Source organism: Nothoprocta perdicaria, unplaced genomic scaffold, assembly GCF_003342845.1.
Source record: "Nothoprocta perdicaria isolate Ctin4 unplaced genomic scaffold, notPer1 scaffold_27, whole genome shotgun sequence".
In the NCBI taxonomy this organism is placed as follows: Eukaryota; Metazoa; Chordata; class Aves; order Tinamiformes; family Tinamidae; genus Nothoprocta; species Nothoprocta perdicaria.
The window spans coordinates 4594896-4619880 of record NW_020455499.1 but is presented as its reverse complement, the minus strand read 5'-3'; the positions used below and the strand labels follow the sequence as shown (position 1 = coordinate 4619880).

At 39.8% G+C, this 24985-nt stretch overlaps 1 protein-coding gene across 1 annotated transcript in view; it reads right to left on the bottom strand.

Annotated features, from left to right (window-relative positions):
- Positions 1 to 24985, bottom strand: part of NCKAP5 (NCK associated protein 5) — a 129385-nt gene that overhangs the window by 16587 nt on the left and 87813 nt on the right. The window contains exons 7-9 of the mRNA XM_026040861.1: positions 19393 to 19461; positions 13589 to 13627; positions 7918 to 8037 (exon numbers count right to left, since the gene is read on the bottom strand). Coding sequence (XP_025896646.1) covers positions 7918 to 8037; positions 13589 to 13627; positions 19393 to 19461 — 228 coding nt within the window. The remainder of the gene's footprint in view (positions 1 to 7917; positions 8038 to 13588; positions 13628 to 19392; positions 19462 to 24985) is intronic.

The following is a 24985-nucleotide window of genomic DNA, read 5'->3' as shown; positions in this document are numbered from 1 at the left end:
ATAAAGCATACGGAGTATATAGCACGATATACTAAAGAAGTGGGATWTTTTTCACAACAGATGGCAACAGGAAATCTTACTGAGTAATCTTATGTGCTAAAAACCACTTAGCATAATGTTAGATGGATTCATCTAAGGAAATGTATAAGATTTAATTTTAAATTACTAGCAAATTACACTGGCTTGATAAAATCTAAGCAGCTTAAATGTCATCAAGCAGAGCACTTAGCGGTACACCTCTTTTTAAGTAAAAGAGCTCAGTTTCACATTTCTTCAGATGCTAAAACTCTGCCCCTGCACTTAAATAAAGAGTAAAAAAGGCAGCTATAAAATGAGTAAATTATAGATGAACTTACATGTATTGAATGTCTAACAATGCAGATGAAATTAATCTCATACCTATTACTATTTATGCCATATACACATGGTTTTGAGTTGCCATCCTTCATTAAGATTTCAYTTTTAAGATAAAAAAAACCCCTACATATTTAGCCATTGCCATTAGGGCAATAAGACAGAAATGACACACCTGTAATAACAATGATTACATTCCTACACTGCTTTGGAATTTCAATAGATTTTCATTTTACTGCAATGAAGAGAAACCCTCTAAACCTTTGAATCATTTAATTTTATGCATTCTTTTGGTATTTCATTTGGGAGTTATGGAGTGTGAAATATGCACCATGATGGGAAAACAATTATCCAGCACACCTGTTGTTTATGCAGATTGGATTTAAGAAGGTCCTGCACTGGCTACTACTTCAGTCCCCTGCGTGATCTGAAACGGGGAGGGCTTAAAAGTTGACCTGATGACCCAAAATTGCACTCTTAGATGTGACACATGGTGAGTCCTGCACAACTAACAACTAGACCAAATCCAAGTTAACTTTAGCTATCAGAAAAAGGTGTATCTTTTAAATGCCTATTAAAAGTTTGAAGCACAGGGCAAGTTTGAAAGGGAATATACAATGGTAATTTTTTGCTTATTTTCTCCCGTTTCTTTCCATATTGAATGCAGACACTGGCAGCAAAAAAAGCACAAAAGACTCTGTTCTGCTTAATGACTCTGCCCACATACTCGCCCAGGGTCTCAAACACCGTATCGGATTCCTGCCATCATGCGTATCATCAGTGATAATAAAAATCCATGCATAAAATAAAAACTGCAGCTCACTCATGAATGTTTTTCTTTGCCTAAACTAAAATAACAGGCAGTAAACCCTCATTTCTGTGGCCTCGGGCCTGACACATGGGGCCAGTCCCCCTGCTTTATTGACCCATGTCCAAGGACCACTGCTGTTCCTCAGAACAACACCTACCTATTTCGTGCCAAGCTTACGTAGTATTGCTCTCCTCCACAAAATCATTCAAAAATATTTCAAYGGAGATCACTTCTGTCTTTCCTAAAGACTATTTATTCATTTGATTTACTATTGTTGGTATTTCTSTAGCGATTTATTTTTGTTAGGGTGATGGAGAAAGCTCATTTTTAGACGTAGTATCTGAGAATTTTGTCTTCAGAACTGTGTCACAAAACATCATGTGGTGCAGGTACAGAAAAGCCTATTTGTGTTTTTATTTTATTTCATGTATAATCTCTTAAGGATAGTTACACTATATGGACGTAAGAAATTCTGGCTTTCAGGAGCAATTTTCTATTAGAAACATTATTCTCAGCAGAACTACATGTCTGTCAAGCTTTAGTTAATGTTTGCTTTTTGTTTTGGAGCAAAATGGTAAGAATTTAGGTGCTGAAATGAGAGACAACAGACTGACAAGAGGGGAAATAACCAAAACAAATTGCAGGCGGAGCAAACGTATCGGGTCAGCTGGTCTGATTCTCTCATAATAAAATATTGTTCTCCCCTGAACATGAACTGTCCTTTACTTGCTGTAGTTTGCAACGCTGCGAGGGGCAGCTCTGACTCCCCTTCACAGAATATGCCCTSGTCAATGCAGAAAACTTGGGAGCCTGAATTAGATCTAGACTCAGCAAAGCATCTCAAGAAATGTTTTATTTTAATAATGAGGCTTTTATAGCTTCCCCAGTTGTAGTTTCCCTGCATGGCAGGATCTCCCCTTGAGCAGAGACCCCTCTGGATGTTACTCCTTGGGACTGAGAGACCCTCACGGGAGACAGAGCCATGGCCAGCCAAGGTAGCATGCTAGACTTTCGAACACCTTGCAAGCTTTGCTGAGTTGTATCTGGGATTGACTGTGCACAAAACCCATTAGACACAAACTGTTGACCAAGTCTGGGCCTAAGATCGCATCTGGCTGCACCCAGGCTCTTCTGAGAAGGAGTCTGGAAAGCAAAGGAATCCAACCTGAACCCTGCGACTCAGTGGGAGGGTCTTCTTGGTAACGTTGCAGAAACTTGTCCTCTGGGCAGTAACGGCAGCCTTGCCACTGAATCTTGTTAAAATCCCTCTCCATATCAACTACCATTGCTCTCATATGGATGAGGTGCATTGCAACACTCACTGAGTCTGGCCACTGTCCACCTAACCAGTAGGTTCCTGTGCATCCTTCATCTGATTAGTGTGCAGCGTAGATTTGGGGCTCTAAACAGGGCAAGTAAGAAATATCTTTTTTAGTGTATTATTCCACACTGATGATTTAAGGCAAGATAAAATACAAAGATTCAAAGCTTTGTACTTCTGTCTTCTGAGATGCTGTTGCTGAGTAGAGGCATGACAGAAATAGAAAGTAGACACAGACCAGATTACTGAGATAATGCAAGGCTGGAAATAATGGTATCAGCACTCCGAATGAAGAAATGCTCCCTTAATTTGCTCTGAAAGTCAGAAAAAAAATATTTGAGTGTTCCTTACCGGATTGCTATCTGGGATCTGATACAGAGAAACGCTTGTATCATTTGTACACTGCAGCAGGGCTGCCTTGCTTTTCTTGGGATGGGATCTTGCTGACAGTAATCCAACACCTTTGCTACCCTTGACCTGACAGAGAGCTCCAGGAGGCTGCAGGGCATGTCCAGCCAGGAGCCACAACTGCAGCAAAACCCACTGGTTTATACTTAATAGACACCCAGCTTGCTTTATACTTAAGTGATTAGCTCAGCAGGGGAATGAGGTGAAAATAAGCACATCCTGATGGATGCAAGGGAACAAATGTGGAATAAGAAAATAAGCAGGCGAAGGGCAGGAATTTCAAGACTTGAGGCATAATTTGATGGYCATGGTCTCAGATTGCCTTGGAGAGCCAGGAGGCACCGGACAGCCGGCATCCCATCAGGCATGAACTGCTGCTCAGCAGCTGAAGGTCCCGTTATTTCAATACACGCTTCTATGAAAAGAGTTTTCTAGTAATACCTGGTGTTCTTTAGCTTCAGTTTCAAACCCTCACACACTTTCTTTCTGCCACACTTAAATATTTGCTATATCTAATGGTTGCGAAGCAATGCCACTTCACTCTCACCCTTCTGCATTCAGACCCATCATGTCTAAGGGCGCCCGAGTGGGAGGTCAGCCTCCGAGGCCACACTTTCCATCTCCTGCTGTCAGGTGTGAGGACAATTAACTGCCCTTTTTATCTTCCCATATATTAAAATGTCGTCGGTGCAATTTACCCCTTCCTGCTAAGCTGTACAACTGTTTCCATCTAAGTGTGTGCATTTACTCTCTAACTCGTATGTCAGGGCAGAGTTGTCAGGTTATTACAAGAGCTAATGTCAAAGCAGCTATGACAAAGTAGTTATTATTTAAATTAACCTTTTGAGAATTTAGCAAACTGTGCTGTAGCACTGTGGACAAAATTCTAGACGTGCAGTTAAATGGCGTGAATGGTCTGTGAGTAATGAACGAAAGTAGGGAGGGAAACACGGGGAGAAAAAAAAAGTGTGTGTGTGTGTGTGTGTGTATATATATCTCTCTCTTAAAGCGCGCATATCTATATCTATATATATATATATCTATATATCTATCTATCTATCTATCTATCTATATATATCTATATATATATAGATATAGATATATATATATATATATAGATATAGATATGCGCGCTTTAAGAGCCCTCCCTGCTTTGTTCCAGAGTTAGTAAAGTAGATTTTTTATGACGGAAATAAAAATGGAAAAGAAAATACAGTTTGGGATCAGAGATGCTGTAAATCTTATGATTAGTAACACTATTTTATGCTTTTCCAACTATAGAAAAGGTATCACTTATTTAATCAAATAAATCAACCCAATAAATGTTGCTATCTGCMACTTTTCAAACACCTTTCATTGTAGGATCCCTGCATGCGTTAGAAACACCTGTGACAGCAATCTCTTGGCAAAACGTGAAACCTGGACCTCATCTGTGGGAGTAATTGAGCTAACATTTATGTAAAAAGAGAGACATGATATAAAGAAATGATCATGACACTTTGTGCAAGTCATCATTACAGCAAAAGCAGAATGTGCGATTTCAGAGTCAGTTCCAATGGCATTAGTTTTATTTTCAGCTGTGAGTAGAAATAGAGGGCTAACGAGTATGAACAACAGCTGTGAGAAGGTCCTTGCCACAAGGGCAAGCAGTTCAACAAATCCAAGAGGTGTGTGAGAAATCACAGTTTAGAAGTGAGAAAAAAAATCTGTATTTTGGTGATTTTAGTAGTTAAAAGTTTCTATTAACACTGCTTCATTTAGAATTAAGTAAAGCAGGGCATATAGTGATATTGATGTCTACTTTTGAGCATATTTCATAGATGCTGTACATGGCCATAGCCAAAGGAGTAGCCATAAGTTTCATCTGAGGCTTTTTTCCTACTCTTCCTCCTTTCTTTGGGCTTACGTGGTCCCTTCAGCCAACTCCTGTGCATCACATGCACACATTCCCCTCTTCACTTCCTCCCAGTTTCATTCTATCCAATTTTAATTCTTAGTCTGTTATTCTATTTCTCCCAGTGCCAGATGAAATACAAGGCCACTAACCAAAATGCAGTTCTGAGTTTTCTTTTCCAAACCTCTCTTACTTTGACGGGCAGCTTCTCACTCCTATCTAGCAGCTGCAGTAATTGCAGAAAATGAAGATTGCCAAGGCAGAGCTCCTTTTCAGTGCTAGACCTTAAATAACATCATTGCTTAAATAATACCTTCTCCAGATGGTGCCAAGACAGAAACACCCTTCCAAGGCTTCTTCTCTGTTAAGTTGTTTCAGAGAGAAGACAGGCTGAATTAAATTTAAATAAATAAATAAATGTGRTCAGGCCCCTCCTTATTTATCTCCCCTAATACTGGCTCTGTAAATCACATCCTTCAGCTAGTAACATAGSCCCCACAAAGATGTGGTAGTTCTTGAAATCATCTGCACTACAAAAGAGGTGATGCAAAACAGAYACTTCCTGCTCCTCTTTTGCATTTCTGTCCCAACTTACTTAATTGTRCAGGGCAGGAATGAGTTATCCTCTGGGTCACTAAGTGCAACAAAATTCCTCATGCCCAAAAATGTACATAGCAATCTACGTAATCAATGCCTCAAGAAAATATGCTTATTTCTTTTAAAATATTATCAGGCCCTGCAATTTTAGGAATCCTTTTATTTATTTATTTATAAATGCATGAAAGTGTAATATTATAGTTTTTTTTTACAATGAGAGACTCCTGGTGCAATTGTGAAAACTTTCAAGACAAGAATTTTTTAAAATCAGTAGCAATCAGTCTGTCTTTTGATCTCTGTGAGAAGCATGAGGAGAAGTGACAGAGTGCAATCAGGATTACACACAGGGCATTATTCTGAAGTCAAATTAAAGCACTCAGGTAAACTCTTTTATCAATAAGACTGTGAATTATAACTTATTTCAGAGAAAAAGACATACAGATAGCATACACTTTGCTTAAGATCAAATATACAAAGAAATTTATGGTAATAGTRAGAAATCACCCTTGTCCATTATACAGACACCAAACCAGAATGATGTCCGTATTTCTGTTGAGATCTGAGATGTCAAGAATGTTTATTGCTTTAAAAATTATTTTGTCTTTACTGCAGAAGTTTTCTAATGCCAATCACAGAGTATTTGATAGTCATGTGCAACCAAGTTGCAGAAAATGATATGCAGAAAAAAAGTAACTAACATTATACAATTACACTATTCAATACATTCCTCTTAAACCCACTTCTGCAGCATTATTCAAAATCTATCATTGTGCTGAGCGTGAATGCTCCTAGCATGAGATCAGCACGTAAGTATAATTGATCTGTATAAAAGGCAAATTAGCAATATTTGTCCTTTCACTTTGAACATGGACATGAATTATTAACTGAAATATTCTTAACCTTATCCCTACTCTTCTGTATGATAACAGCTTTAAGTAAATATTTGGCTACTGCTCTAAACCTGAGATTTAAGTATTAACAGAAAGACATAATCCGAACTGTTCATCAAYTTCATGCATACAAGCAACTTTATTTGCTTAATTTCAGTCATAAGGAAAAATATTTTTTTTCAGATTTTACCTCTCAGACTGCAGGACTGATTATATACCACTTATTCAAGTCTAGCATAAAGTTAGAAGATAAATTAATTTCTGTACACTCACAAAACTACTGTTTTCTTTTTCTGTAGAAATGGCATATYAAGTGCTTTAACAGTGATATACACTCCAACTTCTTTGCCTATTTCCCCCAGAGGCTTAAAATCTGGGGATAGCAAGTGCAGGAACACAACCTCACATTTTGCTGCCATCTGGGAGACGTGGACTTTTGAGAGAGATCTTGGTCCTCCTTTTTTCTTCAGTCAATAAAGACAAAGCACGTGAGAAGGATGGAGGGGAGGGGGGGGAACCCTGTTTTGGGGCCTGTCTGCTGAGCAACGATGAAAAATAGTTTGAATCTAGTAGGAAAACCTACTGAATTATTCAGTTCTTTCTTCTCCTTGAGGCAGGTTCACCTCTTCTTTTTACAGCAGTGACACAATCCAGTTTCAAGGAACTCAAGTCAGGGCCTTGATCCTCTTCCTTGGCAGATGCTGCCTAACACTTTTTTAACATGCCCTGAATAAGGGAGCTTTATTGCTGCCACACAAGGACCGGGGAAGCAGAGACAACTCTGCAGCAAAGTGTGTGCAATCTGACCCAATACTAACGAGAACCACAGTCAGGCAGTCTGGAGATGGAAAAAAGGAAGAAGAAAAGAAAACAGGGAGAAGAAGCAGGTGATGTGACAGCCAAAGTCAGAAGCGAGCAATAAAGTTCTGTGCTGTGGTGGATATGTCAGAGATCTTGAATGAATAAAGAGAAAACAGCTCTTGCAGCAACCAGAAGTCCAGGAAGGATGAACAGTCAGGGAAGRAAGCAGAGGGGAGGTAGCAGAAAGCAGAATAACAAGGGCCCTAAGCTAGCAACACCTAAATCAACATGGCATCAGGAGCACAAACCAAGACCTGGGAGCACCRCAGAGCAGGGCCCTGTGGTGGCCTGCAAGGACCGAACATCTCTGCTCCACTGCAGCAACCCAAGCTACATTCTCCCACTAAAGATGAAAAAACAGCTTATGAAGATGTACTTTAAGTCCCCATAAGAAATACGGCAAAAGTTAAATTAATGGCCTGTCTTTTCACAAGAYATTATACCACCAAGCAGAACGTTAAGAAACTCAAGTTTCTCCCTTGTAGAGGTGTAACGATCCTTCCATTTATCATAATGAAGAAGCATCTAAAAACTCTTCAGGTGAGCAACTCTTCAGGTAGGCTCCTGTCCCCACATCAGCATATGATATGTGGCCACAGTCTTTTGGTGCACGCTCTCAGTTTCAGTGATAGCATATTATAAATAGCTGATATTCCTGTAATATATTAAATCTGTTAACCATCCTTTCCTGCTTACTGACATAACCTGAAGAAGAAAAATACTTTATAACTGTGAGAAATGTAAAGCTCACAGCTTTCCTTCTGCAAAGGCTATTTCCTACCTGAAGGAGGAGGTCAGAGGCTGGCCTGACTCTCTGCTGGAAGAGCACACTTAATGTTCGGTTCTGTTGTTCCAAATCAAACACTCTGGTTTTCAGCTTTATGCATTCCTCCCTCAGATCCTGCAGCACAAGGAGAAACAGGAACATTAGAAAGAAGGCAACAGAAGCACTTAAAAAAAAAAGCTTTATGTAATGCCAGATATCCAAATATCCAAAACAAATATACAACTTCTAAAATAGCATAAATGACAAGAAYGTGCTACTTCATTTTCTCTGTCTTTCGGATCATTACAAGATAAAATTAAAAGACCTTGAAATGTGAAATATAGGTTACATGAGATATCCCTTTGGAATGGTCTATCAGTTTAAATGTGACCTTACCAGCAATATGTTTCATTTTGTAGCCACACTGACACAAAGCAGAGCACAGCAATTATGATACGAGCAATTACAAGGAGCACAAGCTGTGGAAAAAGCATAAGCCACACTGTACCAGGTAGAAGTTCAAAGAGGTACTGTGCCTTCAAGGTGTTCTTCTGAAGTCTGACCTCCTCCTTGCTTTCTTGGGAATAACTATCTCAGCCTGCCATGTTGTGCAGGGTTGGCATCTTCTCTACCACAGCTAGTCACTGCAGAGGTGGCCAGGCCACGGAAAAACATCCTCCAAATTCAGTTGCAAGTATGATCTTGAGTGTCATTTCCAACACGATGCACCAAAAGGCCTCAACTAGTCCACTTGAAGCACAGAGAGCATATAAAACCTCTCCATCTTAAGGCATATCATCTTACAGCCTAAAATGAAAGAAGCCCATCTTTCAGACAAGGCTCAACCAGGTTCAACATAAGCAACCCAGTAATGGCCTTCAGATAGGGGGGGAAAAAAAAAAAAAAAAAAAAAAAGCATACCCTTATTTCTGACTTCAATATAAGACCTGCTTTTCCCGGCGGCTTAATTCTCTCAGAAAGAGGATTTTGGAGACACAAAGCAACATCTGACCTTTAGTCTTTCTAAAGAATATGCGCAGTTTTCCACTTTGGGGTATAAGAGCTTCATAAATCAGGATGAGCTGTTTCCTAATAAAGCTTACGTAGAAAAACAATCAGCTGTAGCCATTTATATATTTTCTTAGTTGTTGTTGCTTTTAACTTCCGAAATCACTTTTCCACATTCCTTTAAAATTAGGGCAGTTGCTACCCTGTGGTATCGCCTGGCTGATTTTACTTTCCACCATATGAAGGTGGAGAAACAGGCCTCTGCATTCCCATATGCTGTCTTGTCAATACCATTATCAACGTAACAACCCAACCATATGAGAAAACAACTGAGAGGTGGAAATTATAGTCAGATAGTCAGATGTAGCCTAAATTCTTGCCTAGCTCTGGTCTCCCCTGCAACTAGTACTAAGGTTATAAGAGGTAAACACACAATGGAACAAGCTCATCTTGAAAATTTCAGAAAATTACAAGTATTTTCTAATGTATGTACTGCTCAATTAATAGTTCCTTTCTCAAGATACTTTCTCATCTTAATATTTAGGTGGCTGTCAGGCTGTCCCAATTAAGGGACTCCCGCCTCCCACCACACCAAGAAAAAACAGCTTGAGTTTCCCATTTTGCAAAAACCTAAAGCTTTAGTTCTGCCAGTGAGTTCTGCCTCTGTCGTCTCTGTTTTTACACAGTGCAGTCTCTATTAGGAAACTACGAGCATCAAGACTCATCACTATTTGCCTTTMACAAATAATCAGAGAATTTAAAACAGCTCTGGCTGTTACAACAGYGCCTGAGGGTTCAGCCCCACTAAGTGCACTGAAAGGGAAAAATGATTCACGGAAGCTGACAGCACAGAAAAAAAATGCAATCTCCGTAACGCCTCTGTGCAAAACTTTCCTGTCTCACAGTTTTACAACTGTAAGATTTATGTTTCTCAAACCTTAGACTTTTTGCTAAAACATGAAATATAAGAAAGTAAATTACCAGGCCAACTGCTATACACTGTGCCAATGGTAACACCACTCATAGCACAGGGTCAAAAAGTGGGACATTAAGGTAGGAGKATTGTGGTAAAACAAAATCTTAGTTTGGCATGTTAAAATCCCAAAATTACCAATTAATTGTGATTTGCAAATTCCTGAGGCATGTAATTCACCTCCTGTGGGCAAAATGATCAGATATGAAGAAAATAATCCCATAAATATCTCAAGTATTTCTAGGGTCTCACTACAGTAACAACCGAGCATCTTTGTTCTTCCTTCTCTTGAGGATCAGACTTGCACTTTTCCAAAAYGGGTCTCAGTGCCAGAGATACTAGAGATTCCAGAAATTTTCCTCTTAATGCACTTCTCCTGTTTTAAGACTTAGTTCTTTTTCTAATTGATGAGGAAGAAGAAATAACTGTTCTGCAGAACCCAGGGAAGCAACCTGATGTTCTCCTGAAAACCCTCCTGCCTTGGAGGTTACCATGTGAAGTGCAGATCCATAGATCATAAAGCAATTTCATTAAGTGTTGTAACTCAAATTTCAAAACACTTATCTGGGTCTTATACAGAGGAAAAAAAAATAAAGAGAAAGGTCTAGTGCTCAGCAGTCCTATCATCTTACATTGGTATGAGAAGTCTTTTGGCAAAGGGGGAAAGAAYGGAGGCTTCCAGTAAGTATTACAGCATATGGGTTTGCCTCAAATATATATATTTTTTGATTTCTTAATATCCCCGAGGAAAAATTTTCTATCAGTAAGTGGTAGGAAACCCATATGAATTTGCTACATAAAATGGCAAAATTTTGCTGTGTGCCTAATTCAGCACAAACCACAATTTCATACGGTTTCTCTGTAATCCCAGTTAAAAAAAAAAAAAAAAAAAAAAAAGGAAACATTCTCCCGTTAGAGAAATTTTATATGCATTGTAATAAATGATAAACCTGAAAGCTGCACATTTAGGCCTGTAACTGCACGGTAAGGTTTCCACGATGCTGATAAATCACTTGGGCTTCGCTCGCTCCATTTGTGTCACCAGAGTCCCCAGTGCCACCACAGCCCCTGCGCACGGCGCYGCGCTCCCGGCGCTGCCCGCGCCGCACCACGGCCTCCATCCAAGCAATAATCAGTCCTTGAGGGACAATCTGGAACGCTGGGCAGAGGGGACACAGGGCGCGCAGCTCGTCCTGGTTTTTGGGAAGCTCTTGGGGTCCTTCCCGGCCCCACGGGTCGTTATCCCTCCGTGCCACGGCTGCCTCAGCGCGTAGCTGCRCCACATTTACCTGTTTACCAGCTACTCGCTGCATTCAGGTATCTGCCCATTCGGGACCGTCACGAGGAGTCCAATTTCCCCTTTATTGTCTGCCTGTCCTTTCTGATAAAAGAACTTGGTGTCAAGAGCACTCCAACGGTTAATATTCATCARCATTTAGAAGAGCACCCTCTTCTTTCCTTCGGTGGATATTAAATTAGCTGCTATTACTCAGTAATAAGTAAGCAGCTGTTAAATCCCATCAATACTTAGTAAATCACTCTATTAAATGTATTCAAATCTGTTTTACTGCATCCATACGAACTCCTTGATTCCTGTGGGTTTGGGAAGGTTCATTACTGAGAAGTAAGCAGCCATCGAAACGCCTGACGCCCTTGCAAAGGGATTCAGAAGCTCCTCCCTTCACTGGGAAAGCAACCAGGATATTTCTAAAACAGAGGTTAATATAGTGAGAGTAACCCTTGAGCAAATCACATCCAGGTCTTTATGGCAAAATGAGAATCAGGCTTATGTGTGTATTTCTAGATGGAGAAATGCCTCCATTTCTAGTCAAGTTGCCTCAAACAGGTTTTGGTGGCTTGTACTTTGCTAGCTGAAGTTACATTTTGCAAAGTTGGAGCAGTAACTTCGGGATGGTCAGAGCTCTGATGATGCCCAGCCTGCAGGACACATGTGCAGCCAGGTCTGTGCTGAGCAACCCAGGCCACACTGCCCAGGCCACAGGGCCTGCAAAAAGCACCCCAGGCCACCATACACCCAGTGCCGTAGGGCAACATCCCTCATATGGAGCAAAGGCTCTTTGGCGCAGTCAAAAAAACCCCAAAGGGATTGAACGACCGTGGGTTCATCCCTAGCCTGTGGTGGCAGCTGAGGAGCTGCTAACAGGGGCGCTGGGGCTGCCTCCTCCCTGCAGGCTYGTGGGGGGATCCCCGGAGCACCTCTGACCCTCAGCCCCGGCCCCAGACCCACTGCAGACATGGACTTGGCACCCTGCACCCTRGCTCGTCATCGAAAGGTCCCTGCTCGGCATGGTCCTCATGAGAAGYTGGCCCTGGTGCTCATCTCAAAGGTGTCCTCAAAGGTTTTGGACAGCCTCTTTCAAACCTCTATTCCTTTACTTGCCTTTGGAGAGCTTTTGTGCTTGGGGAGGTTGCTTTTGGTTACCTCAATAGTTTCAAGCTGCAAGCTAAGCCCGTTATTTCTTGTCCTAGCATTCAGGGTAGACTAAGCTGTTTTTAGTCTTYCTGGCAGTATCCACACCACAAGACTGTATTTACATCCCTTTCAGCCTTGTCTTCTTAAAACTTAGTGATCCAAAACATTTTAATCATTCCACATTCATCAAGTGTTCTGGATCTCATGAAGGATCATTTCATGAATCTGCAGGCTTCATAGCTGATCGTAAATCTTTACTGCCTTATTTATTTTTGCAACAAAATGACATCACTAATTCATGCTCAACTTCAAGACCATTTTTTGTAGAACTGTTGCCCTAATGGTTTTTCCCCACTCTTTACCTGGGCAGTTGATTATTTCTGCTCATAGGTATTCTGCTCATCTGTATTATTCGTTCATATGCTTCCTTTTGTCTCTCTCCCTAATTCCATCCAATTTTTTTTCCAGATCGTCTTCATTTTGCCACAATACTTTTCAATTTTACTCCTCCCCTTAGGTTCTAAATGCAAACCCAGTAACCGCACTGTATTCAATCATTTAGGGTGTGAATGAGCACTTCAGACATAACAGACCTTTACAGAAGCCTTAGCGAATCTTCTCATTTTGACAGATTTGCAACCACCCTGCACAAATTTCATCCACACTGCACTTCCCTTGCTTGCCCATGAGAATGGGGCAGGAGACCACCAAAAGCTTTTTTTTTAAAACAGATTATATGATGTCTATCACTGCTCCTCAGCTCATAAGTGGAACAGCTAAATCTCTCCTCCAGATTCAGTGACTTCTCCTTTACTCAGGTCCACACCAGGCAGCCTTTCCTTTCATTGAATGTCTGAGTGAAAATGCCAACTACTGACTTGGATTTTTCTTTTTATTTTTGTTGTCCTACAGGAATGGGCTGGGGAGGAGAGATATAACTCATATTTAGGGAATAAAAAATCACCACCTAGGAAAGACTTTCAGACACTGCTTCTTAATGCAGGTGAAACCCCAAAATCGGATATGAGCTCTCTAGCATCAAACCTTAAAGATTTAGAGTCTCAAAGTATTTTATTCACTTGATTTACAAAAAAAAAAAAAAAAAAAAAAAAAAAAAANCTCCTGAATTGGGGCATGACATGTTGCAGTTTTGCTAAGTAAATGTATAAACACTGTTTGAAAAATATATCTTAAATTAGAATATACATCTAAATGAACAATAAACACCTGCAAGCTTTAAGTCATACCAAAATACTCAAACCACAACTTACCTTTTGAGTAAGTAGAGCCTGGACCACTTGATTAGCTACCTGAAATAAATAAATAAATAWTATGGTTTACACATGGTATCCCATATGCTTATGCATGACAATACTGTGGCTTTACTGCTACAATCACCACTAACTTTAGTGTTTTCATTAGATAGTTCTACTAGTAGGAGTATATAAAATTCAAGTAATTGCTTCTCTGCTAGTTCTCATTTCAAAACAACCTTCTGTGCCTTATCAATTGCAGTATGACACAACGGGCATTCGCTTAGCTTCTGTCATCTCTTCTTAGGATAGATTAAAATGTCACGGTCCTATATGCAGCTGGTTTGCATCAGCATGGATTGACTGCATTCACTAGAGCTGGCTCTTACCAGCCGAGGATGTAGCCCTGAATGTTTTCATGAAGTTTTATTGTTTCTTGATGCAATATTGACAAAATGGTACATCTATCATGACAAGCAGAAGCCATTAAGTGTCATGGAAAATGAAAGTAGCTACTGTCATCAGAAGGTGGTTGGAAGGCATTCACACCACACRGCATAATTGACTTGAATCAGATTACACAGCATTGATTAGCAGAAGTATATATTCAACAGGGAATTTTTGATGTTATTTATTTTATATATTGTTTCTAAATTATACTTGCCAAGGGAAGAGAGAAAGAGGAGCTAAGATAATTTTTGTTGTTGTTGCTGCTGTCTAAACCAGATATTTCTTATTAGTACTGCTATAATCTAATATAATTTAAAACTATATAAACAAATATCACACAATGTGTTTGGCTATAACTTTGCTCTTGAAAGCACAGCAACCAGAAATGTCACTCCATGCACAAAGAGAAAGTAGTTATAATTTTTATACTTTAGGCTTTCTGAAATAGCAGGAAAGCACATAATGATGTCATTTGGAAGTTCAAAACTGCATTGATTCTCCTTAATCTTAGTGAAATAATAAAAAAGAGACCATTCGAGTGAACTGAATCATAAACAAAGAGCTGAAGAAATTCATTTCTGCAAATAATTTAGTTCTGTTAGATCCCAAAGTTACATTTGATTCATATGCTCATAGTATCTTTTTTTTTTTTTTTATCCTCCAAGCTGGTCCAACTTTATTTTTGCCTGTGGAACATTGGTCACATAAAATAGCTCTCTATATGATTTAACAGAAAGCACAGACTAATATAACAACAATAATAACCACAGAAATAAGTGTCTAACAGCTTTGGAAAACCATGTGCCATGCCCTATGGGCTTGCAGAATTCTATTTGCTCTACCTGAAAATTGAACAAACCACATGTAATACATTATTTCTTTACTTTCTGACATGCAGTTATTTTACCAAGAAGAGCTAAGAAGTTCTTTTAAGTGGACACAAGTCACTTGCCACAGAACTGCCTGGAAAAGTATTCTTACAGCTCTATGTATTTCAGAGGAGTGCACCTGCGACAATCCACCAAATGAAAATAAATACAAAAATAAATAAAGGACTTGCTGATATATAGGGGACACATTTTTTAACTTAAGAGTGTATGAAATTAAGCATTTAAATGAAAGTASCTGCCTGTGGCCCAAGCTCCCATAAATCTCAGTAAGAAATATATGTARCTAGTTCATTCTAGTGAATTTAGTGAAATGCAACTTGACAAACTGACACAGTTACACAGTAGTCTGTTAGTGGAATCATACCCAAGCTCCTGCAGTTCAAATGATGTTGCTGTTCCACTCCTACAGCCCACGCTAGTGTGCAGAAGGAAGTAAATTGCTACGCTAGCACACCTGCACCATTTTTATTTACAGGTATCAAAGGACGCTACAGGTAGGAAGAACGTAGGTCAATGTAGGTCTACAAAGCTGAGAGTCCAACTACCCAAAACGGGGGGAATGGAGACACTGAAAGCCAAGGACTGACTCCTGGGGTGCAGAACAGGGGAAATTCCCCCTGCTGCAGGCAGGTAAGAACCAGGCTGCAAAATGACTTGCCCGGTGACTCACACAGAAACTGAAGGCAAACCAAGAAAGAGAACAGYGATGTCCTTGGGCCTGCCAGTGGCCTGCAGTGCAGGTCTCTGCTTGCCCCTTTCAACTTCATAGCTACAATTTTTATGTGAGACTCCTTTTTGTGCATTACAGTAATAGAGATAAAAGACCAAGCCTCACTTTTGCTTAACACAACTGCATTTACATATACATGTTATGAAGTGGTCTTAATAGAAAAGCTATAAAAGAATGAACCAGAGGAAGGAGATCCTAGTGCAACATCTATTATACGTTGTATAAATACTGAGATTTTACTTAATGCTGTCCTTTAATGTAAGGTTTCATATGCACAAAGGCATTTTGCATGTACTAAAATAAAAGCTTTGGTATTTTCTTCACTCCTAAAGGCAGAATGCTTTTTTAGGAGGACTTTATGCTTTTYGTTAGCTAATTTGACATGTATTTAGTAACATTGTTGTTTAACACTTAAAACTTCAGCAAAAATACCATCTACCCCAAACTGCACAATTTCCTGCACATAAGTAGAGTGAAGCTTGACAGAAATCTGGGTTGGCACAGTAATGTGAATAAACATGAAATTGCCACTTGCCAAYAGAGTGACAGCTGAATTCCAGAATAGGAAACTAGGATTAAGCATGTTAACCTCAAACCCCAAAGGTACAAGAAGACAATCCTGTTTGTGGCATTAAATTTTCCAGACACAGAAAGATACCGGGTGCTTTTGGAATTAAACAAGCTCGTTTCTTGTTTGTATAGTACTGGAATATTTCAATGTGACTTTCTTCCAAATATTATTCCAAAGATGCTTATATATACACTTCAAAGATGGCCAATTACTTTAAAAATCAGTGCATATTTATTCAAATTCATAAGGGCACACTTCAGTTAGACCCATATTCTTTTTTAGACTTCATCTCCATGAATATTTGAGTTTCACTGAATTTTACCATGAAAATGATCACAGAACATGCATTTTTTAAGCCACAAGTGCAAGCACTCACATTACAATATTAAATGTGGGGCATGAGTGAGCAAAGAACTGTAACAATAATTGGCTAAAAAAAGACAAAGCAGAGAAATAATGGCARTGAGGGCTTTCAAAAATCAGCTCTAATATCTTCTTGTTACGCACAGCCAGACGAATCACGGTGGCAATTTTCTCTTCCTTTGCATGCGGGTTAATGGCCATCACTCTGTGCTTGGGTGAGTGTCCTTATCATGCTGCTGAGGAGGCCCTGGGGACCAAGTTTGGAGGCTATCAACACGGTGGCCGGTTCAGGTGATGCTTTGCACTGTGTGAGCAGAGCCTTCCTGGGCCAAGGGGACAGAACCAGTGATTTGAGAGTGCCCACAGATGAGTGGGGAGCTGCAGCCCTCTAGCTCCCCAAGTGTCCATCTCAACTTTCATTACCTCCAGAGTCTATTAAATACCCCAAGCATCTATGTGGATGTTTTTYTCAGACCCTTCTGCATTTGGAAAGAGAGGCTGAGCATCAGCTTTGGAGGGAGGCATCCCTTGTGTACCAGCCCAGAAGTTCAATGTACTCATGAGTACCCGGACTGGGAAGTCAAAATTAAGATAATGGTTGTAGTAGGCATTTAATTCTTTGGTGGCAGGGCTAGCTAGCTCAGGTCCAGCTGTGATCACAGCCTCTTGTTCTGAGAAACATCCCCCTTCCTTCCYTTAAACCCACCAGGTCTCCTTGGGACAAAACGGAGCTGCAGCTCAGCAGGATACAGTTATACAAGATTCTTCTAAAGACTCCTGAAGAAGTCCTTAAGTATGGCCTAACTAGGGAAGGCCTGAAGAAGTTTTCACTTCCGAGAAGTAGGATTTGTGTCAGGCCTGAAGAAAAGAAAGCATCCAATTTAAAGTTTGAAAGGAAAGAAATATTCAAGTGGAAAAATATTTTTTTTCATAAAAATATTCATGAAAGAGATTTTATCCTAAGATCTCCTGTGAGAATCCCTGCTTGGAAAGGACTTTGTCACATGTGCTACAACCTCAGAAGTCTCTGCTCGGAACTGAAGGTTCTCACAATCATTGCCAGGGCTACTCACTAATTATATATATTCTCATCTCCAATTCTCTTTTTTTACTGTAATGAAGTAGGGAAGGTCCTTGTTTGGACTTGGAGCATGTGCTTCCCTGTGAAGCTCTCCCAATGGAAAGTGCTCAGGTGGCCGCTAAGGTGAAACTGGGCTGCAGCACTTGTGAATATTAAAATGCATCTTTCTTGCCTCAGTCCCTGGCATCGATGCCTTCACCTCTGCTTCACCTGGTAATGGGAAAGGGCAAGAAAGGCCATTGCACATCAAACAGAAGACAAAAAAAGGAGGAAAAATAAAACAAAAATAAAGCAGGACGGCGCAAAACCAAACGCCGCTGCCACTTCTAAACAATAAGCACTCCCTCCTGAAAAGAAAGCTGTGATGGCAGCAGAAGATGGATACAGCTGTGATAATAGAGAAGAACTGAAAGCAGACAACCCAACACCGAAGACAATAAAGCTCAGAGGGTAGTTTGAAATAATTATTCATTCTTTGAACTGCAACAGCATGCATGAAACACTGTCTTGGAACAGAAATCCATCATGTTCCTGCAGACACACAATAACAAATATATCTTCTGTCCTTGTAATCTGTATGGAGTCTGTTTTTTTGGGACTGACAGTTACTGTGCTTTGCCCATTTTCTAAATGAATTATGCAGGCAGATTCTSTTCAAGAAGCTCAGAAAATGGCTTTAAGTTAATCTCTGTAATTTAAACTAAAATGAATAATTACTTAATCACATCATAGTTTCATCCTTATACATAAATACATGCAAGGAAATCCAAATATCATTCAGGGCTTGCACTGAAGGGAGGCCAGCATTGACCAAGACTGTGTGAGTAACCCAGCCCCACAAAACAGACACAGCACAACCCGGTGGGAAATTGTATCTGCTAGGGGTTTATTCCTGCCCCCTGAGGAAAACGTGCTACACTGACAAAAGTGCAGATTTCCTCATGAAAACCTGCCTAAACTCAGGGTTTCTGGTACCAGAGATGTATTGATGAGTCCAGTAAAACTTGAGCAAATGGTGATCAGAAAGATAAAAAAACTGGTCATGAAGACATGAAGACATTCTCACCTGCCACACGCAAGCTGCACCCTTACACAGCCCATTCTCAAAGGCAGAGCTGGGCAGGCAGTGTCAGAGAGTTTGGTTGGTGTAATTTAATTATAAATGTTCCTATTACTACAGGAAGGGTAACTGTTTGATCCACTAAAAGTCCATTTCAGGCTCCTTGCTGTACCAGAAAGCCTCACTTCAAGATAAATGGGAGGACTAAGCAAGTGAATAGACACCTAGGATAAAAAACACATAAGCTGGGTATGTTAAGCTAAGGGGGAGACAAGAGGCTAAATTCCCTGGATATGGACTACAGTATGGTACAAAGCATGGAGGATTCCCGGCAGCAGAAGCCACTTCCATTCATGTTCCTGTGTACAGAGTGGGAGCACACAGAATCCAACAGGTAAGTGATAGTTCCTCCTCCTAAGGAAGAAAACAAAAAAACAAAACAAAACAAAACAAAACCCCAAGTAAAATTCAAAATCCTGCTCACAGTGATACAGACTTTTGGGTAAAGAAGCAAGTCAAAGCAGCACTTCCAGAGGAGGTCGTAATACATACAAGTTACAGACCTATTTTCTTGGATAACTGCAGAATAATATTAGCCTTGTAGGAGAGGAAGAGATTAATTTCATTCACCATTTCATTGTGGTAGCAGATAACGACCCCTTTTCTGTTCCTCTTACCTCATCAAGGCATCTTTCATACTGTTCTCTTTGACTTTCATTTTCCAGAGCCAGTGCTGAATTCTCCGCCTACAGAGAAATACAATAAATAAGGTGCAAATTAATCAATGCATATGTTGTGCTGCATGACAGCTAGCTTAGGGTGCATACTTTATGTGCTTCTTCGAGATCCCAAATAAATATATATATATAGAGAGAGAAAATTTATTTTTGCTGCAAGTCACTGCTTTGAGTAAAAACAGAAGTGACATTAGTTTATGAGATTATTCATAGCATGCATTACCGTTTAGAACAACATAGAAGCAGTTGTGCTAAGCTTGTCTGCTACCTAATTTTGTCAGGTGTAAGTGAATCTGCAAAGAAAGTTGATAGAAGATATTGGTACATCTTTTCTTCCTGCTCTTTTCAAGTGGGCTACCTTAAAGTCAGATAATTTCACTCTAGTCTATGTCAGATTTTAAACGTGATCAAGTTTTCCATGTAGTAGTGCCTTTGATTTGTCCTTAATTTTCATGGTAGTCAGATTTCTTGCTTCATGCAAACTTAAAAAAATGGCACAACCTGATACTTAAATTACACTAAATCAGTGTATTTTGTATACATTATGGTTTTTGTTTAGRAGTATCCAGTGGGAATGAAAATTCTCTGAAGTGTGCTGTATACAAATGCATCAGTCACACACAAAAGCAAATTTTAGCCAGTTTTCTCTTGAGAGCTGATAAACTGCAACAATATATAAAAATGTATGATTTAAAACTGGCTCTAGAAACCTCTCTGCCTCCAACGCATCCCTTCACACCACACAAACATAAATCCACAATCAATACACTCAGATAATTACAGCTATTACACAATTTACTTCACTTTTACTGTTCCATCAATCTGTAAAAGTTTAACAAATGAGACTCCAAAAGAACTGTGGTTAAGATATAGGAGTCATAAAAATGGTCAACATTCACAATTTTATAGAAAAAATAATTTAATATACTGTATGGAAAGATTTCATGAGGAGAACCACAACTACCTCTTCTTTGTTAAGCAATTTAAGCCATCCAACAAAGCAAAAATACTGCAGTCAAATAAATCAACCTACTGATAATTTTAAATTCAAGATAAATCTTAAAAATCAGATAGAAGGAGGGAGACACACAGGTGTTTTGAAAAAGAGAAAACAATGGAGTTAGGGAAGAAGGSCAGAGTGTTTACTTATTTACAAGTCTAAATAAATCGTATAGAATCAATATGGTGCCTCAGGGGTACAACCAAAGGCAGCAATGATGGTAAAAACCTGCTGTGCAGCAGATTGTCACAGAACGGGCCGGCAAGGATTCCTGCGAGTTAAATTTTGAATTTTGATGTAGACAACCTGCCCAAGTGGGGTATGATGTTACTGTGAAACAGTGCGGGCAGGCTGCTTCCACGCCGGTGTCTGCAGCCTCCAGCTGCACTAGATCCCAGAGAGCTCCCTGTATTTCTCTCACTCCATTTTCCATTTGTTTTTACTTATTTTTTTTTGGAATACATTTGTACATTACATACATTACATTACATTTGTAAATGTAAGCTAAGCCTTGTTGGGTCTTGTAGCTGAATCCCTGATTTCAGTAAGTTCTTCCTTAATGAACAGGTTACCAAAACTAGGAAATTTTAATTTGTCCACATTGTAAATAAAGGTATATTTTTCTTTTCAAGTCATAGTAAAGACATCTGTACAGTATAAGCCTTTTTCACACCAGTGGCTCTGAAAGCCTGCYGAAGGCATGTAATACAGTTAATGATAGTTTGACTCCTGTGCTTCTTGATCAGTGACTAAATCATGTCTATTTATTTGGGGTTTTTGTAATAGTGACTGCCCAAGAAGAGAACACTTCACTAACTTCACTTAAGATCCTGTGCCTGTTCCCAAAAGATGGGAAAATGAGTACACTAAATCACTCTATACTGCAACTGAATACTAGATAAATAACCCACATTCCCCCCAAAGCATTAACGTGCAAAATTTGTAATAGCATTTGTGGTTTCAAAACCCCATCTCCTAATCCAAACCTTCATCTCCTTAACAGAAACTGCTGCATTTTGTCATTATAAGTCTGCTCCTTTATTTTTTTCCTCCAGAGCGAAGTGGGCTTCCTTAGAGGAAACCCTCAGTTACCTCCATTATTACCGAGAAAGGCATTTGCTTAGATTCTACTCCTAGGTACAGTTATCTTCTAGGAATTGATGCACATTTTATGTATCGTGTGCTGCACACAAGTAAATGCAGCCTCCCTGCACCAGCCAAGCCAAGTGCTGCAGATGTTCGGTGTTTACCACCACCAACCTAGGGCCAAGTGTCTCTTGTCCTGGGGGTCAGCCCCACACACAGTATCCTGCATACATTCAGAAAAGCCTCCGACGTAATTTGCCACTAAACAAAACACTACATGTTGCTTTTGGAGCATTATGGATTCCAGGATCCCACAAATGTCAAAATAGAGGCAATCCCTAGTTCTTATTTGGAAGAAATCATTTTGCAGAAGAGTCTCTGCAAACAGTGGAAAATTTAAGGATTTCAATCATGACATGCATAATGCTAAGCAGCTTTCAACTGCCTTAATTAGAGGCAACTTTCTTCTAAACTGTGAGACTGTTTATGGAAAATCAATTCTGAAAGTGAAAATTTAAGATCTCTCTGTATAAAACAGAGGCTGCCTTGTATTGACATCACTGCCAAGATACAGTCATTGTTACAGACTTTGTTAACTCTAACTTTGATTCTCTCCCAGAGAGAAAATGCAGCCCTTGTAATGATGCTGCTGCTGGTTATCTCCAGGCCAGCTAAGAGCTTTCTCCCACCTTCACACTTGTTTAAGAACATTCTGTATTTTCTTTTATGGGACAACCATTTGGGGAACCTTCGTTCATTTATTTCCCATGAAGGCAAACAGAGGAGGGAACAAGAAACAAATTGTATCGGTTTTCGCTTTACACAATGTTTCCTCAAAATTGGTTAATGATTATTTGGGGTCAGAGGAAGTTCTTCTGTTCAGAACAATTTGCTGCTCGTGATGCTGGAAGAAATAGGAAGATCTGCTACAGAAGGCAGCCTTAACATCCTGCACATTTTTAGAATGTGCTAATGTCCTGGATCAGCAAAGCTAGGACAATTCATCACACTTTCCTTTTTTAAGCTGTAGAACGGTGATGATCACTTAGCAGTATGATATCCTTGACTGAAGGCCAATATCAAAGCGTCCGTTGAGCAATCAGCTTAACTTCAGGTCCTCTGAAGGGGATTTTCACAAGAATATGAAGTCAAACACACATCTCAATTACATTCTTAATGTGAGCGTATTTACTCTTTTTAAAATATTAAACAGCAAAAGACACTGGAGCTTTGTGCCTCAGAGGAACCAAGCAAACACAAAAACACAAATGCAGGGAAGGGTTTTCTCCCCGAAAGTGTTCCTTACCAGGAATTCTGAGCCAGGGAGTGCTCTGGTCCCTTCCAGCTAATTGTTCTCCTTATGGATTTACATGTTCCAAGTGCAAGATCCTCTCAGTGCCCCAAGCCTGAGGGGCTTAGGGGGTTCTATCCTCACCTGCTACTGATGGAGTAGTACCCAAATACCCCAAAGCACTTTGAATATGCTCTTACATCAATACCTACATTTAGAGCAATTTCTTCTCCTTCCCTCTTTCCTCTTTACTATTTTAGATATCATTACTCCAGGGGAAGGATCAGCTCACAATTCCTTCAGTATTTATCTATGTGTTTGGTGGAAGAGGCAGACACATTTGTGAAAATGCCAACGGATGTGCACGACTCCGCCAGATTTGCTTGCTTCTTCAACTTTGCAAATGGCACTTGAGAGGACAATTTTCATTTAACACCCTGCAAAAGCCATTTTTATTGTGCCCCTGGAAAGAGAAGTGAAGTACTTAAATCATGACTGAATATAAGAATTGGACTAAGCTCCCTAAAGTGTTCTGAAAAAGTTTAAACTTCACCTCTTTGTGCCTTGACTGTAAAAGTCAGGAAAACAGGAATAACAACACTTTGCTACCTAGCCAAATACATAATGAATCAGGTTATTCTGGGTGCCTTGGGGGTCTTTACATGAAGAATATTAGTTAATGTACCTATTAGGAAGTATTCAGTAGAGTTTTCTACATTTATAACCACAATGAAGCGAATTAAAACAGTGAACTTTCTACTAGAAGGCATAGATAGAAAAGAAGCACGTAGAAACAGCTTTCCTTATTCCACCACTGTAGTGCTGAGGTAAAATAAAAGCATGAGGGGCGAGAGAAGGGAAGGAGAGCAGACATTTACCTTGCACTACAGGAAAAGGATATGGTCTAAAGGTTGGATGTCAAGTTAGCAACTCAATGGGCTTTGAAGGGATCATCAATAAAGGTCAAGGGGAAGAAAGTTATGACAGTGAACTTTTAAAATCCCTACAACACTGGTTTCCATGTGCACTGCTTTGTTATTCATGCTAACCCATTAGCCCCTTTCTAGAGAGGTTTATTGATCTACACAGACACTCATTTGTCATGACCTGGGCAGTGTATTAACAGCTGTCCAAGCATTTCAAATGAGCTCAGCAATTTTTTCATGTCTTCAGCCTATAATTTTGTATGTTTTTGTGGTCAGAGCTGCATACAGCATACTAGCAGATAGGGTAAAATCCAGGACAAAGTCTGTAATTGGTACCATTAGAAGTGATGCTGCTCTCATCTCTTCTTGGGTCCTTTGGCAGTTTTTCAGTCAGCAGCTGTTCTAAGAACATTTGCCTCTTCTAAAGAAAGAATTCCACCAGCAAAAGCCTTCAGTGCATTCCTCTATGGGAAAAGCATCCCCACAGACCAGTTTCCACCCAGGTCAGTTTCCAGGGCTTTTCCTAGTGCTGCAGATGTCCCCTGACTCCAAGCAAGGATGGAAGGGTATCCCAGGGGCAGTTTGCACAAGTACCTCACTGTGGATCCACCACCCGTGTTGGCTGTTTCCACCTTTTGCTCCGAGCTTTCCACAAGTAAAAGAGCAACTCCAGCCGGAGGGAGGGAGCATCCCGCTGAGCCGCAGGTCGCTTCCTGCAGCCCCAGGGGGAATTGGTGCATTTAGCAGAGCAATACTCAACAAAACCAACAAAACATTCCCACTAGGATTTCCAAAGGTTCCAATCTTGGTTACCTCTTCCAAAATAAAAGATGGGAAAAAAAAGAGGGAGACAAATTATCAAGACCATGACATCGAATTTCTTTGGTGTATAAATAGCTGTATCATTTCCAGATCACTTTTTTGGCATGATAAAATGGTCTTATCGAGCTGACCCTTGAAAACTACTGTCTTTCTTCTCTTAACTGAAACTTTAAAATAGTCAATCAATGCTCAATTCAAATTCAAGTATGGTAATGAGATGAAAGCAATGCAAATGCATGTCTAAATAACAAAATACAGAATCATATAAGCATTAATTATAATTCTGTCCTATTAAACTTTATGAGACAGCATTGGAAAGGACCCTTCTTGCAGTTGATAATTTCACTAATACAGATTTTTAATTCTCCACTGACACTATAATCAAGACTACCTAAAAGTCAGTGTTTA